At 57.6% G+C, this 19,230-nt stretch overlaps 2 protein-coding genes across 4 annotated transcripts; one reads left to right on the forward strand and one right to left on the reverse strand.

Moving 5' to 3' along the window:
* The first annotated feature begins 178 nt into the window (after nt 1-178).
* ACTN3 (actinin alpha 3) lies at nt 179-13,727 on the forward strand. Of its 3 annotated transcripts, XM_036221282.1 has the most exons (22): nt 179-937; nt 4,538-4,652; nt 4,829-4,948; nt 5,248-5,334; nt 5,415-5,502; nt 5,992-6,070; nt 6,155-6,236; nt 6,927-7,012; nt 7,287-7,379; nt 7,865-8,095; nt 8,219-8,366; nt 9,634-9,784; nt 10,353-10,461; nt 10,562-10,702; nt 10,965-11,147; nt 11,575-11,709; nt 11,786-11,965; nt 12,393-12,539; nt 12,629-12,721; nt 13,074-13,127; nt 13,204-13,362; nt 13,434-13,721. In XM_036221282.1, exons 1-22 carry the CDS (start codon nt 797-799, stop codon nt 13,590-13,592), a joined length of 2,781 nt encoding a protein of 926 aa, XP_036077175.1. In that variant the 5' UTR covers nt 179-796; the 3' UTR covers nt 13,593-13,721. The 3 variants fall into 3 exon arrangements, with proteins under 3 accessions (XP_036077175.1, XP_015974991.2, XP_036077174.1); XM_016119505.2 differs by lacking the exon at nt 13,074-13,127 and having other exon boundaries at nt 12,629-12,694; nt 13,434-13,727; XM_036221281.1 differs by lacking the exon at nt 13,074-13,127 and having other exon boundaries at nt 12,393-12,564; nt 12,597-12,694.
* Nucleotides 13,728-13,842: 115 nt separating this feature from the next.
* Nucleotides 13,843-18,774, reverse strand: CTSF (cathepsin F). The gene is given in 14 exon segments (XM_036221283.1): nt 13,843-14,373; nt 14,456-14,514; nt 14,943-15,033; nt 15,129-15,193; nt 15,275-15,394; nt 16,173-16,253; nt 16,330-16,426; nt 16,515-16,660; nt 16,781-16,894; nt 17,453-17,528; nt 17,657-17,764; nt 17,767-17,892; nt 18,173-18,268; nt 18,471-18,774. Coding segments are annotated over 14 exon segments (1,464 nt in total). The 5' UTR covers nt 18,681-18,774; the 3' UTR covers nt 13,843-14,298.
* Between the last annotated feature and the right edge of the window lie 456 nt (nt 18,775-19,230).

Consider the following 19,230-nt stretch of genomic DNA (forward strand, 5'->3'; position numbering starts at 1 on the left):
GCGGATGCGGAGATGTGATTGGGCCGCCGAAGGAGCCAAGGCGATGCTTGGAGTCTCGTTGGCCCTATAGCCCAGTAGGGCCGCGACATTACATCCCCGCCCATCAGCGGAGGCCCCGCCCCGTCCGCGGAAGCCCCGCCAGCTGGTCTGAGCAGCCGGCACGCCCGCGGGATTGAGTTGCACCCTCGGTGGCGTCGGGGTTTCCCGGCTCAGCACATTCCCCCCACCCCCGGCCGCCCCGATATTAATAGCCCCACATTGGCCCATCCAGCTGGACCGGAGCCTCTCCCCACGCTCGAATGTCTCCCTTCATCCCCCCAGAAAACATTCAAAACAGCTCGGCGGCGCCTTGGTGTTTCTGACTGCGAAATGGGGCTAGAGTTCCCTGTTTCCCACTAGTGCGGCGCAGGAAGAGTCAGGAGGAGACTCAAAAGGCGGCTTCTAGAGCGGTCTGCAGCACTACCAATAGCACCACCTCCGTGTACACAGGAGGAAACATTCAGAGAGGGACAGTGGCTTTCCCAAGGTCACACAGCGCTCAAGCGGCGGAGCGGAACCCGAGCCCCGGATCTCCGTTACAGGATTCACCCCCCCAGCGCCCCAAAATTCTGCAAGCCCCTGGTCCCAGGGCAACCTCTTTCCTAGTCGCGACCGGAGCGCCCTCGCCCCCATCCGGCCCCTCCCATCTCCCCCATATTTAGCGCGAATCCGATCCGGGGCTGGGCCCGGCGCTACTTAACGCGGGCCGGGTGTCCTGGAGAGCGCTGAGCAGAGCGAAGCCAGGAGCCCAAGCAAGATGATGATGGTTATGCAGCCCGAGGGTCTGGGGGCCCTGCAGGGGCCCTTCGCGGGCAGCGGCGGCGAGTACATGGAACAGGAGGAGGACTGGGACCGTGACCTGCTGCTGGACCCCGCCTGGGAGAAGCAGCAGAGGAAGGTGAGTGCTAGCCCATTTCCGGACGGCGAAATAGAGGCCTGAGAAACCGGGAGGTTTGTGTTAGCATCTCAACAGGTCAGGGGCAGAGCCTGCAGAGTGCCACTCCCTAGCCCTGGTCTGGCCCATCGGTCCTCTGCTGTCCCCCAGGGCTAGAAGAGAGAGCTAGGGGACCTCATGAGGGGTTTCGGATGACAAGCAGAGTTTCGGGGGTCCTCATTCCCCAAGATTCATTTCCCTGGGCCCACTGTGCCACTTCTGCTGGTAAAAAAAAAAAAAAAAACAGTTGAGCTTAGCCCAGGAGACCCAAGTTTGGGGTCTTCCAGAAGAACAATGTCTTTCTCTCCCCCACCCCCACTCTCTAGTTTAATGTTGTGGAGCCCACGCTGATGGCTTGCAGCCTGGCAACTAGTAGACAGACTTGGGAATGTCAAGGCAGTAACCATCCCGGACCCCTCCCCGCCCTCTCCTCTGCATTCTCTCCAGCATGGCATCCATAGTCACTCCATCCCAATTGTCAAATGAGTAAACTGAAGCCTTGAAAGGGGCAGAGATAGGACCCAAATCACAGACAGTCAGAAAAAAAGCCCCCCACCCCAACCTGAGGGTCTTGCCCCTTGCTTGTCCCACCCCCACTCTTTCCAAGATACTCCACCCCAGTGGACCTGAGTCTGCTGAAAAGGCCACAGGGTCAGGGAGGAGGGAGCCCTGGGTCCCCTTACGCAGTAACTTGACTCTCCGGCCAGATGGACAGTTTGTGCTGAGGCAGCATTTGGGGGAGCTGGGCACACGGGCAGCTGTTCCCTGGGCCCAGCCTTCTAGGGCACATCGGCCCCCTCTCCCTAAGCTATTTTCACTCCCTGAGTTTCCCAAGTAGAAGGGGCAGGACACCTGGGTTCCCAAAAGAGAAGCTGATCCAGGCTGGAGTGAGGAGACCTTGGGGAGTGGCAGGCCAGGGGTAGGAAGGACACCATGGGGTCGTTGGACCTGCTCAGCATTTGTTAAGTGTAAGAGTCCAGGAAGGGGCAGGGAACAGGGGTGCTCAGTGGGGTTTGCAAGCTCTGAGAATCTCAGGATTTAGGATCAGAACATTTCTGCTGGGTTAGATGACAGGAGATGACCCCAGGGACCAGGAGGCAAAGCTGACTCCGATGGGGTGCCCCAAGTGACAAGCCTCCCCCAGGCTCCCCCGGCACCTGTTTCTAAGCAGGGCTGTGGTTCTCTGGGCCAGCAATCTCTGGATGATGTCATTCCTGCCCCAGACTCCAGCTGCCATCTGCTTTGCAACAACTCTGATCCTCACCCCCGCCCCCCAGGCCTCTCTCAGATCTAGGTCCACATGCCTCTCTTAAGGTATGCCTGTCTATAACTTGCCTTTATCAAGTAAAATATTGGGATTATCCTTCCAACCCAACTTGCAGCCACCCACCTTATCCATTTAGTCAGTGGCTGCACAGTGTAGATGCTCTATGAGCTAATCAATGTCCCTGAGATGCTGGACATTCTGGTTCTTTCTTTCCTGTCTGACATTGTTTATTACTTTTCTGTGCTTAGCTTTAGCCCCGCCCCATCCCTGCTCCCCTATCTGCATCTTGGAACATTCCCATCTCCTCCCACCTGATGCCGGATTCCTCTCCATTCAACCTCATTCAAAAACATGCATGCAGTATTTCTTAAAGAGGCCCTACTATGTGTCAGGCACTGTTTTAGGTGCCAGGAATTCAATGGGGAACAACGACAACAAAAAAGCCCCCGCCTCGGGAAACTTAGATCGCAGCAGGAACAAATGTTTCTGTCTCATCCACCTCATCCTGTCCTGCTCCCTTCACTGACACCCTTCCTCTCTCACCCTGGTCCCAGTTTCCGCCTCCTCACCTCTCCCTTCTGCTCTGCCAAGCCTTTATTTCTACTCGGCAACCAGAATGAGCTTTTTAAAACACAGTTCTGCTCCTCTTCCTGAAAGCTTCCCCGACTCCCTGTTGCCCTCAGCATCAAGTTCAAACTCCCTGGCTTAGCGCTGAAGATGGTGCATGACCTGGCCCCAGCCTTCCCTCCGGCCTGCCTCTCACCACTTATACCCCCACACCCCCGGCTTCATTCCAGCAGTGCGCAGAGAGCTATAGCCCAACAAACCTAGCAACTGTTTCTCCCTGCGGAGCACTTGCCCACATGGCTGCCCCTGCATACAATGCCCTTGCCTGCCCTTCCCTGCCTGAATAACTCCTGCTCTTCCATCACAGCTCTGATCAAATATTAGCCTTCCCCAAGAGGTTCCCCGCCTGATTTGGAGAATTCCTTCCCTAGGCTCCCCGACACTAGTCTCCCTCAGCACTTCTCAGCCAACATGACTCTGACTCTGAGCTCCTTTAGGGCAGGGACCACATCTCACTAAGAGTCATGTTTGTCAAATGAAAGGATGCCCCTTCCTCCTCCCTGGAGGCCCCACCCAGACCTGCCCGCCCCACCTCCACCGCCCTATCCAGACCCAGAGGATCCCAGACTCCAGGGTTGGAAGGAATTACAGAGAATCGACTGCCCTTCCTGTGCTTGGGGCCCCATCAAATAGTGCTCAACACTCACTTACACACCTCCAGTGACAGAAGAAGCCCTTTCCCTTAGCGATGAAGCCCTTCAAGTAATTAAAGCATCATCTTCCATGTCTAGCTCCTAAGGCATCCGAAAAGCCAGTCTGAGGAAGAGAAGCTGGCTGCGGGAAAGAATTCCAAATAATTTCCAGGGCCGCCTTCTGGGAGTACCTGCTTAGAGGTGAGGGAATGCCCTAAATTCTAGAATCCTGCTAGGTCAGGGGAAGGACTGGAGACATCATGGAGTCTGACCCCTTAATTGTACAGATACAGAGACTTAGCCTAAAGAAAAAGCAAGGAGTTTCCCCCAGGCCGCAGTGGGTAGCTCAACTGGGATCGGGGCCCAAGTATAGATTCTACCAAGGACTTCACAGCTGATGGCAGAAGCTTGGTCATTTGGTAGAAACTTGTGCACCTGGCTCCAGGTTATCCTGAACCCCAGTAGACACACAGCCATATACCAGCTTTCCCATCCCAGATGGAGACTGAGGCTGAGGCTGACACTGCGGGGGCCGGGGAGGGCAGTCACCTCCAGAAACTAGATCCTCCGGGGCCTGTGAGGCTCTCGCACACTCATGGTCTACCTGGAGGTCAATTCACAACAGCCCTGAGAATTTGGTGGGGCTGAGATAAATTCACAAGTGCACAGTCCCTCGGGCCAAACAACACAGAATGTTTCAGATGGTAGAAAAGCAGTATCAGCCTGCATTGGCCCTTGCGGCTCTGGGTCCCACACTTTGGAGAATCTGCTTTACGTAATTTTCTAAATGTCCCTCTAGTGCTTGAGACTGGCCAAAGCTGGGGTGCTGGTGGTGAGGTGCCCCATGTCCAAACTGGGACCCGAATGGGCTCCAGACCCCATTTCTCCTCTTCCAGGAAGACGAAAGCTCAGAGAGGGAAAGAGGCTGACCCACATCCGGGACCTGAATCCAGGGTCTAGGGCTCTGAGATCTGCCCGACCGAGGAGCCTGAGTGCTGTCCTCAGCACTAGGGTCTGAGCGCTGTTCTCTGTCCCCAGACCTTCACTGCCTGGTGCAACTCACACCTGCGCAAGGCCGGCACCCAGATAGAGAACATCGAGGAGGATTTTCGCAACGGCCTCAAACTCATGTTGCTCTTGGAGGTCATTTCAGGTGAGGGGTGCAGGTCCATGTACAGGGACCCCAGGACCTGGGGCCATCCAGAGAGCTGGGGCAATAGATAGCAGAGTGGTAAGGGGACTTGGTGGGGGAGAGGTAGAGGGTTTGAGAACAATGTCTCCAGCTTCCTCTCATGACCTCTGACTCTTGACCTCTCCTCTTACACCCAGGAGAGAGGCTGCCCAGGCCAGACAAAGGCAAGATGCGCTTCCACAAAATCGCCAATGTCAACAAGGCCCTGGACTTCATCGCCAGCAAGGGGGTTAAGCTGGTGTCCATCGGGGCTGAAGGTGGGGCAGCAGCAGGAGCAGGCCTGGGTGGGGGCGGGAGGCGCGCCTGACATCAGCAAGCCACCTCCGTGAGCTTCAGATTTTTCATCTCAACAATGGGTATAACCCAAAGTGCTGGCACAGGACTGGCACCTAGTAGGTGTTCAGTGAGTCGCTTTTAAGTAAAACGATCAAGTACCTACTAGGTGCTAGCCCTGGGATGAGGGACAAGGGCCGGAGGGCGGAGCAGGGGTAGTCGCTGAGGCAGGTAGCAGGAACCTTGGGCACCAGGTGGGACCCGCTCTGCCCCCACCCTGCAGAGATCGTGGACGGGAACCTGAAGATGACCCTGGGCATGATCTGGACCATCATCCTGCGCTTCGCCATCCAGGACATCTCTGTGGAGGGTGAGTGGGCAGGGGAAGCAGGCAGGGTCAGAGGGCTGGCCTGGACCCTTCCCCAGCTAACACTGCCTGTCCCCACCAAGAAACCTCGGCCAAGGAAGGCTTGCTCCTGTGGTGCCAGCGGAAGACAGCGCCATACCGCAACGTCAACGTGCAGAACTTCCACACCAGGTGTGTCGGTCGGTCGTCACGTGCCCACCAGCCTCTGCCAGGCCCTGAGGCACCGAGCTGGCCCCAGGCACAAGCCCCAGGGGAGGAGAGGTCACAGCCGAGTTCCTGGAACAGTGTCTGAAAATAGGACTCAGTCAACGTTGAATTGACTCTGGGAGGGTGAGGCAGGCTTCCTGGAGGAGGGAGCATTGGGGACTTCCCTGGAAGGGCATTCTAGCTGGGCATGGGGGGGGGACCTTGTGGGAAAAGACCCAGAGGCCCAAAACATCTAGACATTGGTGGGGCCTAAGCTTAGGGAAGGAGTTGCGACGAGGGCTGGGAGGAGATGGTCCAGGTCTGGTAAGGAAGGGCCTCAAATGCCAAGCTAAGGAGGCTGGCCTTCACTCCGTTTTACGGACGAGGCTGCCCTGCTGGGGGCGCTCCCGAGGTGAGGGTAGGACAAGGCCTCAGGGTGAACCAGGGCCTGACACCCGGGTTCTCTCTGTCCAGCTGGAAGGATGGCCTGGCCCTCTGTGCTCTCATCCACCGACACCGCCCCGACCTCATCGACTATGCCAAACTGCGCAAGGTAGTCCTCCACCACCCCAGGCACGGTGCCCCAAAACCTCTGCCCTCAGCTGACCTTTCACCCTCCCCGCTCATACCCACCTAGGATGACCCCATCGGCAACCTGAACACTGCCTTCGAAGTGGCGGAGAAATACCTGGATATCCCTAAGATGTTGGATGCCGAAGGTGAGAGTAAGCCTAGCCTGGGCGAGGCCTCCACTCTCTCATGTCTGATCTCCGCACCTTTGCACCTGCTCTCCCCTCCTTCTAGAAGCCTCTGCCCACCCTCATCCCTGCCACAGGAGCCCTGTAGCCTGTCCTCCTGTCTCTCTCTCGTTATGTAATGGCTCCACCCTCGGCCTCATATCCGTTGTCTGCTCACCTGGGAGCATGTTGGTGGCTTGAGACTTGGGAGTTCCTCTGCAAAGATCCTGCCTCTGGTCCCTGCGCCCAAGCAAGTCTTTAGTTAGTTGAAAGAGCAAACATTTTCTGAGCACCAAACATTTTCTGCTATGCCTGGCACCCTGAGTGTGTGGGCACTGATGGATGAGAACTTGGGGAAAAGACAGACCCACAGACAGTTATGGGATAGTCAGAGACACCGGGCAGTACGGAGTGGTGCCACAGTGTCTGCTCACTCACTCGCTCCTTCACGCTTGCCTCGCCCCGCAGAGCGGGAGGCTGCTGAGTCCTGGGGTGAGCAGAGAGAGCTTCAGGGAGGAGGAAGATGCTGGGTTTGGGGTAGCTGGCAGCTGGCGGCCATGACCAAATGTCTCCACCCCTCACATTCTGAGGGAGGCCTTTGCCTGGGTGGGGACATGAGCCCATTCCCCAGCCCTGGCTTTGGCCAATAGACACCTCGCTGCCATCTCCCAGATGTTGTGAATACCCCAAAGCCCGATGAGAAAGCCATCATGACCTACGTTTCCTGTTTCTACCATGCCTTCGCCGGGGCTGAGCAGGTGAGGAGGGCCCAGGGGCCCAACCTTGGCAGCATCCCCACATTTGGAGGTCCCAGGCCCACCGTGGGTAGGGCTGCCACTGTCTCACGCTTGGTCCTTGGGGAGCTCAGAAGCAGAGGCCCCTGGCCTGGAAGCTCCCCACCCCCACCCTAAAAGATGTGCTCCCCTCATCCTTTCTCCCATTTTCACAGGCCCAGGTTTCATGAGGGAGGCTAGGTCAGGGTGTCTGTAGCAGCTCGTTCTAACGACAGCTCCCTTGCCACCCCCACCACAGGCGGAGACAGCCGCCAACAGGATTTGCAAGGTGCTGGCCGTGAATCAGGAGAATGAGAAACTAATGGAGGAGTATGAGAAACTCGCCAGTGAAGTGAGCCTGCGCCCAGAGACGGCCTCTCCCGACCCCTAACCTGTGCCCTCCCAGCCCGGCCCTACCGCTCCTCCCAATCACGATAACCCCAGGCCGGGCCGGCAGAGCCTCCCTCTCCTCAGAGTAGCCTTGGCCTCCCGCAGCCTCCTCCTGCCATTTTCACCCATCTCATGCCCGCCTCCGCTAACCAAGCTCCTGCTCATTCGCATCATTCATTCACTCACTCATTCATTCATCCGTTCACTCATACTAAGGCAGTCTTATGGCCTTTGCTCTGTGCTCACCTACACTGGTCTCTGGACTCAGGAGTGAACCATCCTCCTTCTTCCCTGACTAATAGGAACCTGCCATTTCTGCTCTCCGGACCCCCAATCTGGCTTGAGGCTGGGCCTTTTGGCCGCAGCCCGGGTGAGGGCGGAGAGGGGTGGGTGAGGTGAGCAGGCAGGCTGAGAGCGCTCTGCTCTGCCCCTGCCTGGCTCTGGCAGCTGCTAGAGTGGATCCGCCGCACCATCCCGTGGCTGGAGAACCGTGTGGGTGAGCACAGCATGAGCGCCATGCAGCGCAAGCTGGAGGACTTTCGGGACTACCGGCGCCTGCACAAGCCGCCCCGCGTGCAGGAGAAGTGCCAGCTGGAGATCAACTTCAACACGTTGCAGACCAAGCTGCGGCTGAGCCACCGGCCCGCCTTCATGCCCTCTGAGGGCAAGCTGGTCTCGGTGAGCCAGGCCCGGGAAGGGGTGACCGCTGCTCTGCCTCCATCTTCTGGGTGACCTTAACTCTGTGTCCCCTTCTGTACAATGGGTGAACTGTGATGGAGGGCACCTCTGCCTGCCCCACAGGACATCGCCAATGCATGGCGAGGGCTGGAGCAAGTAGAGAAAGGCTATGAGGACTGGCTGCTCTCGGAGATCCGGCGCCTGCAGCGGCTCCAGCACCTGGCTGAGAAGTTCCAGCAGAAGGCCTCCCTCCATGAAGCCTGGACCCGAGGTAGGTACACCCCATGGGGCTTGATTCTGCCCTGGGGTGGAGGCTGGTAGAGGGGGACTACTGACAAAATGCGCAGGGCAGGGTAAGTGTTCTGCCAGGATGCCGGAGATCTGTTTGCTAGTCCCGCCCTGACTTGCTGTGCCACCAAATCGCTGCCCTCCTTCGGGCCCATAACTGCCTCCTGGCTCTAGCCTTCTGTAGGTCTGCTCTATTATATTTGTCATTTAGCGTTTTATTTGTACGCGCAGCATGTCACCAAAGGAGAGCCCCCCCACCCTAACATTGCTTACATTATACTCAAAGTATATTGATGCCAAAATCCTGCATGAGTCAGATATCGAAGTATTTGTCTCTGTATGAACATATTCATTCTGCTTTCTGTCAGGGAATTTAGCCTTACAAATGAATGACTCCTGCCTAAAAATAATGAACAAACTCTAACAATGGATCATGGGCATAACACAGTGGTCCCCAACCTTTTTGGGCCCTAAGGATTAGGGAGCCTATGAGAATCTAACGCCTGAGGATCTGAGGTGGAGCTGAGGCGGTGATGCTAGCGCTGGGGAGCGGCTACAAATGCAGATGAAGCTTTGCCTGCCACTCACCTCCTACTATGTGGCCTGGGCCCTAACGGGCCACAGACTGGTACTGGTCCATAGCCCTGGCATAACAAATAACAATGATTTGATATAATAAGAATTCCTTTAACGCCACTCATGTGATCCTGAGACCTCTGAACCTCTAAATCTCAGTTACCTTCTCTGCAAAATACAGAGGCACTCACTCAATGGTTGCAGGTGCAGTTATTATGATTACGTTTTTATTTTCATAATTATGGTGATTGTCCTCCTTAAAGCACTTTTACATTCATTATTCATTCATCCAACAAATGTTCATAGAGGGTCTACCAAGTGCCGGGCACCTTGCCAGGTGCCGGGGAAACTGGTGAGCAAAGGAAACCGTGTCAGGGGCTCGTCAGGCTCAGAGTTTTGAGGAGGTAATTCCGGATCAAGTAATACCAAAAGTGTACCAAGGGCCACCCCACACCATTCAGGGTCAGGGAATGCTGACATCATGTGTGGGTCATGCCCTAAAACAGGGGCTTCCTTTACCTTTACCAGACCATTGTCTCGGAGCAAACCCCTAGGGTAGGCTAGGCCGGCGCGCTCACAGATGAAGAATCTCCGCGGTCACACAGCCCAGTTCAACGCTGTGCTCCTGTCGCGGCCGCCGATGGGTGACTTGAGCTGGGCCTCTCTCTGAATAGGGAAGGAGGAGATGCTGAACCAGCGCGACTATGAGTCGGCGTCGCTACAGGAGGTGCGGGCATTGCTGCGGCGCCACGAAGCCTTTGAGAGCGACCTGGCGGCACACCAGGACCGCGTGGAGCACATCGCCGCGCTGGCCCAGGAGCTCAAGTAGGCGTGGCCCGCCCTGGCGACCACACCCCTCGCTACACGGCCCCGCCCTGAGCCTCATTGCCCTGAGACCCTTCGTTCCTCCCTGTTCCGTAACTCTGCCTTGGTGCCCTTGTCCGTCCACATTACCACTTGCTCTGCCCCTCCTCCCGTATCCCTGTCCCCATGCCCGGACCCTGCTACGCTGCCCACACTCTTCCACTGGCACTTGCTCGCCCCATCTCCATGGCCTGCCTGCTCCCTTCAGCTCGGGTCCCAGGTCTGCTCGGGTCCTCTCCATCAGCCTTGTCCTCGCCATGTCCTCCAGTAAACCCGCCTCTTTTCACATAACCCCGCCCCTGAAGCCCCAGGCCCCACCCCTCCATTCAAGCTCCTTGAGGGGCTGGATCTGAGACCAGTGGGTGCCCGTCTTCCCCCAGGACCGCCCTGGGACCCCACCTCAGGGAAGCCCCGCTTCACCCCCACCTTTCCTGGCTGCCTTATACCTTCACCACTACCGGGGTTATGGGTCAGGAGTAAATCTAGGCTGGCGTCTGACCCCACAGTCACCCCTTCTTCTCGTTCCCAGTGAGCTGGATTACCACGAGGCAGCCTCAGTGAACAGTTGCTGCCAGGCCATCTGTGACCAGTGGGACAACTTGGGCACGCTGACCCAGAAGAGGCGGGATGCGCTTGAGGTGAGGTTCTGTGCCAGGGAGCTGGGGGCTGGCCAAGGAGGCAGGTGAGGCAGCCCGTTGGGCGGGATGCTGACTTGACCATCATTCCTGCGGCCTCTAGCGGATGGAGAAGCTTCTGGAGACCATCGACCAGCTGCAGCTGGAGTTTGCACGGCGGGCAGCACCCTTCAACAACTGGTTGGACGGTGCCGTGGAGGACTTGCAGGACGTGTGGCTGGTGCACTCCATGGAGGAGACCCAGGTGGGCTGGGGCTTGGGGGGCGGGGCCTGCATGCGATGACTGGGGAGCTGGCCTGAATTCCCATCAGCCGCTCCTTTGGGCTCTTGGGGAATGGAGATGAGAGGAAAACCCCAGTTCCTGAGTGCTGGGCTGGGAGACAGGACTGGGTCCTGAAGCCAGCCTACCCTGGACCTGCTGGATGACCTGGAACACACTGCTGCCCTTTCCGTCCCCTGCGGGAAGTGGTGGGTGCTAGCTGATGCTTCCTGCCTGTTGCCCACAGAGCCTGCTGACGGCACATGAGCAGTTCAAGGCAACGTTGCCCGAGGCTGACCGGGAGCGGGGCGCTATCCTGGGCATCCAGGGTGAGATCCAGAAGATCTGCCAAACGTATGGGCTGCGGCCCAGCTCCACCAACCCCTACATCGGCCTCAGCGCGCCGGACATCAACACCAAGTGGGACACGGTCAGTGCCACCCGCCGCCTCTCCCTGCCTCCCACCTGCTCCTGAGCACTCTAACCACCCTGAGACCTCAGGTGCCCCGAGACAAGAACCTGGGGTCTGCTACAGACTCCATGTGGCACTGGACAGTCACCTTGCCTGTCAGCTTCATCTATAAAGAAGATATAACAGTAATATTTTCCTGTCAGGCCCGGTGTAAAGTAAAATGAAACCTGGTGCGTGGGCAGCCTTTACGAAACAACGCAAGTTAGTTATAAATGACGTTGTCACCCCATTGACAGATGAGGAAACAAGCCTAGAGACATTGAGTGGCCTGCCCAAGAGCCTGCTCGGAGCAGCAGGAGCTGTTGGAAGGGTTAGAGTCCATCTCCCCTCAAAGCCATCTCCTGGTCCCCAGAGCTGTCCCTGGCACAACCACCCTCCTTCCCAGGTCCGAAAGCTGGTGCCCAAACGTGACCAGATGCTGCAGGAGGAGCTGGCACGGCAGCAGGTGAATGAGAGGCTCCGGCGACAGTTTGCAGCTCAGGCCAATGCCATCGGGCCCTGGATCCAGGGGAAGATGGAGGTGAGGCTTGGATGGTGGGGCTGGGACTGGGCTGCTGGGGGCTGGGAGTGTTCACTTCGCCTGGATCCCACTGCAGGAGGTGGGGCGCCTGGCAGCGGGGATGGCTGGCTCTCTGGAGGAGCAGATGGCGGGGCTGCGGCAGCAGGAGCAGAACATCATCAACTACAAGAACAACATTGACCGGCTAGAGGGCGACCACCAGCTGCTGCAGGAGAGCCTGGTGTTCGACAATAAGCACACCGTCTACAGCATGGAGGTGGGATCACACCTGCTGAGAAGAGGGGAGGCAGCGCTGGCTGGGGAAGCCTGGGGCGGCCACAGCCAGCCAAACACAGCACATCTGTCCCAGGAAGGTCCCCAGTTCGGCTTGGCCAGGTCCCCCAATGTACCCCTGGGGCTACTGAGACTCAGCAAGAGAAAGTGCCCTTTCCTACAGTCATATAGCAGTCTAAAGCCAGGCCAGGACTGGCCATGGCTGGTTGACCAATACATAACACATAATAAATCATCAAACTTTAAGGTAGGAAGGGCCGCTGGAGGTCACTCAGAAAAAACTCCAAATAGGCACCGAGGCCCAGAGAGGAGAGGACTTGCCCAGGATCTCACAGTGGACTGGGGAAGGGCTAGAGCTAGTGGCCAGGCCCTGACCACCCACTGACTCGGCCTGTCTCCTACTCTCCCAGCACATCCGCGTGGGCTGGGAGCAGCTGCTCACCTCCATCGCCCGCACCATCAACGAGGTGGAAAACCAGGTATTGACCCGAGATGCCAAGGGCCTAAGCCAAGAGCAGCTCAACGAGTTCCGGGCATCCTTCAACCACTTTGACCGGGTCAGCAGGGGCCCAGTCTTGTGGGGTGGTGGACTCTGGGGGCTGGTGGGGTTTAAGGACCAAGTCTAACAGTCACTTGCCCACTACAGAAGCGGAATGGGATGATGGAGCCTGATGACTTCCGGGCTTGTCTCATCTCCATGGGCTACGACCTGGTGAGTACCCCTTCCCCCGTCCCCAGAGTCCCATCAGGGCCCTCTCCTGTGTATGGATTCCACCTTCACATCCAAGATCTCATTTCCTCTTCATTGTACCCGTTGGGGCTGGGCAGAATTTTCCCATTTCACACGGGCTATCACAGGCTGAGAGAGGTAGATTAACTTGTTCAAAGGCACACAGCTGGAATTTAGACCTAGTTCTGTGTGACTCCAAGGCCTGAGCTTACGACACTTTACCTCAGAGAAACAGCACTACTGAGAACCCCAGAAAACAAGACCAGAACCAATGGGAAGCAGGGCATTGCCACAGGCAGGAAGCAGACTGCAGCCTGCTAGAAAGGACTTCCTGAGTCAGAGATAAGGCTGCAGCTGACAGTCTATGGAGAAAGATGGCACTCGGTCACTGAGGTTATCAAGCCAAGGCTGGACAGTCCCCAGAAGGGGACATCAGGAGCCCTCCTGGCTTTAGCACCCACAGACATGGTATCTGGCCTCTACCCCTGCAGGGGGAAGTGGAGTTTGCTCGAATCATGACCATGGTGGACCCCAACGCAACCGGCATCGTGACCTTCCAGGCCTTCATCGATTTCATGACCCGAGAGACAGCCGAGACTGATACGGCTGAACAAGTTGTGGCCTCCTTCAAGATCCTGGCAGGAGACAAGGTGAGTCCTTGGCATGGAGGGGGCTGGAGGGCTGGGGCAGGGAGCAGGACCTCATACCTCTTCTCCCTCAGAACTACATCACCGCCGAGGAACTGCGGCGGGAGCTCCCGGCTGAGCAGGCCGAATACTGCATCCGCCGAATGGTGCCCTACAAGGGGTCTGGGGCTCCAACTGGAGCCCTGGACTACGTAGCCTTCTCCAGTGCCCTCTATGGGGAGAGTGACCTCTGACCTCAGCACCTGAGGTTCTCCATGCAAGCTGGAGAGAGGGTGTTCCCTCTGGCTGATCCCATCCATCCCTCAAACAAGGGCCGCTGAGAAGGACCAGCCGACTGTTCCTGAATAAAGATCCATTCGTGAGCCTCTCTCCACTTCCTTTGGTTCCTGCAGGCTCCTGGGCACGACCAGCTGCCTGGCTTTGACCCTCCAGGGGTCCTCAGCACCCCTCCTTGCCCTCACAGACAGAGTATTCACACCACACTGAAGCTCAGGATACCTCTTTATTGCTGTTAGAAAAGGGTGGTTACAACACTTCGTCTAGATACATAAGGAAACACCGTCCCCAAATCCAGGAGGACCAGAATTTATAGCATCAGACAAATGAAATCCAGGGCAGGAAGGCAAAAATATTTGCTTCCCCCCTGCTCCTTGCCCAAGCTCAAGGTTCTTGCCTGAGCTTCAGCTGCCAAGACGTCATCCTTCACCCCAAGATCATCCTAGCTACCACAGTTCAACAAAGGTGCAGTTGGGAACTTCAGAGTGGGAGTGAGGTGGAGGAGGGTAGGGGCTGTGCCCCTAGGCCAGTGCCCTTTGCTCACCCTGAGGTACCCGGCGTCCATCCCTCAGCCAGCTGCACCTCCTGGACAAGGGCCTGGACACGCGGCTCAGGCTGGGGAAGTGGCTGCTCTAGTCGGCGCCAGGTCCGAGCTGGTGCTCCTCAATTCACCACTGCTGAGCTGGCCATGATGTTCACACCACAGGCCCCGGACCCACGATGCAAGTAGTAGTATCCCTGGGAGAAAGGGGAGGGAGGTCGTGAGGGACCCAGGGCAGGATGGGGCCGGAGGACCAGAAGCCAAGCAGGCAAGACTCACCTCCTCACCCCAGTCGGTGCCCCAGCTGTTCTTGATGGCCCAGAAGGGAATGTCAGAGCCTGGGGGCAGTGCGGAGTGCAGGCAGTCAGGGCCCCAGTTCTCTGGTCAGGGCCCCAAGCACTTTGCACTCTTCGAGTACCTCCTGTGGGCCTACTGTGTGACAGGTATTAGGAAAAAAAGCAGAAAAAAGGACAGGCCCACCCACCACCCTCCTGGAGACCTGGTACGGCTCTAAGGTGTGGGAAGGGCAGCCCCCCACCCACCCCGAGCAGGTTATGCATCTACACGGTTAAGCTTCCCACCGCCTGTGTTCCCTTCACAGAGCGGGTGGACGATCCCGCTGGGCCCACAGCCAGAGGCAGGGGTAAGGACAGGGTTCCCAGGCTTTCTCCGGATTTCACCCCCTTGAGGTCCTGCAATGCTGTGTGGCCCGACCTCTGCCTGTGACCTGGAGTGGATGGGCATAGAGGGGGTCAGTGGAACTCACGGTTGCCATAGCCCACGAGTAGCACAGCATGGTCAATGAGCCAAGGGCTGCAGAGGGGCCGCAGTGGGTGGGAGATCCCGTGGCGGTAGAACTGGTGGGGGAGAGCAAGCAGTAGGGGGCCAACTCCAAGAAGAGGGAGAGGAGTCGGCAAGAAATGGAGCAGGGGCAGTGGGGCTGAGGTCTTACCTGCATGCCAAAGGCGTTGATGGCGATAGAGATAGGACCCTTCTTGGCCAGCCAGGCCGCCAGCTCTGAGACAGGGAAGGGCCAGCGTCAGGGGCACCCAGGCCTCAGCCCCACTTGGCCTGTCCCCACTCCTGTCCCTCACTCACTCTGCTCATTCTGGCTGAGCTCCACTGAGTCATTAATGTAGACCTTGACCTTCTCTGCAGAGAAGTTGCAGGTCTGCAAGTGGCCATTGTAGCTGTAGTCGTCCTCTGTCTCCAGACCTCCTGGGTAACGGTGGGGGGTAGATGGGGGTATAGAGAAAAGGTGGACCCCTGTTTACCATACACTTGTCTCCTCCCAGCCAAAGGCTGTGCTGAACCCTTTATCCATGAGGTCTCACGTTCCTTATCCATCCCAGGCCACTGGCCATCCCATCTGAGGAAGAGCCTCATTCTAGAGATGACAGACATGAGGCTCAGGGGGTTGAGAGGATAACCAGCGAGAAATGAGGCAGAGATGGAACTCAACTCCCAACTTCTGACTCCCCACGGTGCCAGCTTCTTGACCTTGGCTTGCCTGTCCTGCTCTGATAGTCTGTTCCCAATCTGCCTCTGACCCAAGCCAGTCTCCCAGACCAGTCTCTATACAGCCACCTCAGTCCCTCCGCCCTTTATCTTTCTGACACTGCTTAACTGAACTGCCAGTTGAGGTCAACACCTCACCTCAAGGGTGCAGTACATGGCTACCTGTTTTAGCAGCATTCTAGAAATACAGACAAGAAAGCAGCAAAATATCAAGACCTCCTGTTATGCTCCGGGGACTTCATACGTCTTTCCTCACTTAATACTCGAGATAATCCTACGAGGTAGGCCCCCTTTCACAGATGAGGCAACTGAGGCTCTGAAAGAGCTGACCTGCCCAAGGTCTTCAGCCAGAAGAGCCAGCAGGAAGACCCGAACACAATACACTTGACTCCCACACTCATCTCTCCCCCTCACAAAGTGACTTCTTAAGGAGGGAGAAGTGGCTCCCACTGTCCATCCTGACCCCCTTAATGCATACCCAGAGTCTTTATGGCCGAGTAGGCATTGGAGGGCAAGCCACCCAGGCAGGCCTTGTCCAGTTTGTCACAGTCCACGAGTTCTAGGAAACAGAAGGCCGGTTTCTGAGGTGCCCTCTGGGTTGGGCTGGGGACAGGCAAGTAGAGGGAGATGCTTACCCTGCTCAGAGAGGGAGAGCAGGTCCCCCCGTTTCAGGAACCACTGGCCCTCCACGTTTCCTGTAACTGAGAAGGCCCAGCAGGAGCCACACATGCCCTACAAGAGGCGGGCAAAGTCAGGACCGGATCCCTTCCCAACCCTGGGGCAATCCTCACATCACGCCCTCACTTCTGAGGGGTCTAACCTGGTCCTTGACTTTGGTGACAGCCCCCTTCTTCCTCCAGTCCCACTCAGGTGGAGCAGGGTCGCTAACGGACAGGGCCAGGGGCATCCTCTTGCTCCGCAACTCTTTCAGGAGGGGATTCAGGTAGATGGTGTGGAACTCCTCCTCTGTAGGCAGAGGTGGGTGGGTTAGGGGAGGGGCGTATTCTAAGCCAGCCCTGAGCTGGGGCTTTGGGACCAGGCCCTGTCTCTTCCAGCCTCCCTGAGGGCTCTAGCCACCATCCCTACCTGTGAGGTCACTGAACTTGGTGACCCCATACTGAGCTGTACCACGGTCCAGGGCCTGGATCTTCTGTGCTCGCATCATGTTATTAATAAAGACAGACAGGCGCCACCGGGCTTCTGAGGACCAGAGCAGAAGAGGAGGGGCTTGGACCTCAGGCAGATCATTAAAGGAGAAGTGCATGGGGCTAACAGGCAGAAGTTTGCCTGGGGAATAGGTGGGCCCTGGAAGCTCTTAAGGACAGAACCCTGGGGCAGGTAGGGGTGGAGGGCCAAACCTGCAAGTGATAAGAGTGGGAGGTGTGATCAACTTTTAGGGCCAAACTGGGGTGATGACTTCTCATTGTGAAGGCAGAACCAAATGAACTCCAAAGGGAATCTCCAGACAGCAGGTCATGGGGAAAGACCACCATGCCAGGGGGCCTCCAGCAGAGAAAATCTGGCCTTTGCTCCATCCCATGATGGAGGCCCATAGTTCCTGACCAGGAAAACAGATGGGAATAGGGGCCAGGTCCCTGAGTTGGCTGCCTGGTCCTGGCAAGTTAGGCAAGAACTTGGTGATTTAGGCATCCTTGAAAGGATGCACTGTCTCTTCTGTCCTTCCCCTCCCCAACACCAAGGTGCCAAGCAGGGGGAAGGCCCTGATCGGGACAGGTACAGCCCAAGCTGGGTCCTCACCCTCTTTCGTCTCATATGTCCGGTTATAGGTGGTGACAAATTCTTTGAAGATTGAAGCTACCTGCATAACAAAGTCCTGCAAAGGCAGAGGTGTCCTTACAAGGAGTCTTTCTGGAGCTGACCAGGGAGCCCCAGGTCCTGGTGAGAGCAAGAGAGGAGAAATGAGGCAGCAGCCAGCTCCCGAGACAGAGCTGGGTTTCTCACCTCGGGCAGGGTGTCCTTGTTGAACAGTGAAGAGAATGAATGTAAACTCTCGCTTCTTTGATCTGGATAGGATTGGAACAAAGAAATCAAGGCTGAACCCTGGATGAAATTTGCTCCAGACTACTGCAGCAGCTGTGGGCTATCCCGGCACCTGTAATCTTGGTATCCACAGGGCGACAGTCCCGCCTCAGCAGCGTGTGTTTTCCTAGCTCTTCCAGGACTTGGAAACTGCAGAGCTGGAGGTAAAGGAGGAAACCGGTCCCTGTCCTTGGCTAGATGGAGCTGGAGGCTCTCAGACAGGCCCTCCCCAAGGCAATCACCCCCACAGTGGCGAGTGAGGCACAGCCAGCACCTGGGCACCCTCCCTTTTATATAGCATGGTCGCTGGCCCTCAGGGCCTGCGAAGTAACCTGGGGCGCTGTTGCCTCAGATCCCTTCTTTCTGGCTTGACCCATCTTCCCAACTGCTTCCAAACTCAGCCTGGGATCAGGGAATTGAGGGAGCCCCAGTACTCACCAGGGTTTTCTTAGACACAGGGAGCTGGCACACCGTGGGGTCGTTGCAAGCCTCCTCCAGCGTCGCTTGAAGGGAATACAGCGACCCGGGGCCCTCCTGGATGGAGGGGCGGGTGAGGCGGGCACAGCCACTCCCTCCGCAGCCAGTTCTTCAGTGGCCGCACCGCCCCACTGCGCCTCCTCCCCCTTCCCAGTCAACAGAGGTTCGTGCCAGCCGTCCAGCGCGCCCGCCCCATCTCCAGGCCGAAGTGCCCACCCCCGCACCAGGGCCCCGCACCCCGGACCCGGTGCGTCCTCACCCGGCGGACGCGACCGCGCACGGCCGCCAGCGCGGCCCGTGTCCCAGCAGCCCGGCCGCGGTTGTACATCTCCAAGGCGAAGCGGGCAGGCGCCAGCAGCTCCGACGACTCGGCCTCCCAGGCCTGAGCGCCCGCGGCTCGGCGGGGCGGGGCGGGGGCAGCGCCCGGGAGCAGCCCCAGCAACGACAGCAGGGGCAGCCAGGGTGCCATGGCGAGGGTGAAGCCGGCGGCCGAGTCGCAAGGACTGACAGAGCAGCTGACTAACCGACCGGGCGGAGCCGCCCGCGGCCAGAGGGGCCTGCGTCCCTCCCCTGCTTCTAGGCACCGCGGAACCGACCAATGGGCGGCGGCCGAGGGCGCCTGCGCACTCGCATGTTTACGCGAGGCACGTGGGGTGCGTCCGCTTCACCGGCTGGGGGTTGGGGGGGGGCCACATGCAAGCCTGCTCTGGCTTGCGCCAGCCAGCCGTGTCTGCGAGCACGTGGCCCGAGACCCAGCCTAGGACTAATCAATCCTCTTAGGTCTTGGAGCTGATGTTTATGGAAGGGAAAGGACTCTGGCCTGAGAATAAAAATAATAACTAACATTTATTTCATGCTTATTACATGTTACTCAGTAATCATCGTAGCAGTCCTGTGAAGTTGATGTGATCTCAATTTAATAATTGAGGAAACTGAGGCTTAGAGAGAGTAATCGGCTTACCAAACATCTGGTAAGTGATAGAGCAGGGCTTGAACCCAGGGAGTTGGCCTCAGAGCCT

Source organism: Rousettus aegyptiacus, unplaced genomic scaffold (assembly GCF_014176215.1).
Source record: "Rousettus aegyptiacus isolate mRouAeg1 unplaced genomic scaffold, mRouAeg1.p scaffold_m13_p_5, whole genome shotgun sequence".
Taxonomy (NCBI): domain Eukaryota; kingdom Metazoa; phylum Chordata; class Mammalia; order Chiroptera; family Pteropodidae; genus Rousettus; species Rousettus aegyptiacus.

Excerpts from the sequence above, each read along its gene's own strand:
- ACTN3 (XM_036221282.1), top strand. The coding sequence starts at position 797 with ATGATGATGGTTATGCAGCCCGAGGGTCTGGGGGCCCTGCAGGGGCCC. Across the intron at positions 5,503-5,991 it reads GTGCAGAACTTCCACACCAG|CTGGAAGGATGGCCTGGCCC; the intron begins GTGTGTCGGTCG and ends CTCTCTGTCCAG. Across the intron at positions 12,722-13,073 it reads CCCCTTCCCCCGTCCCCAGA|TCTATGGAGAAAGATGGCAC; the intron begins GTCCCATCAGGG and ends TGCAGCTGACAG.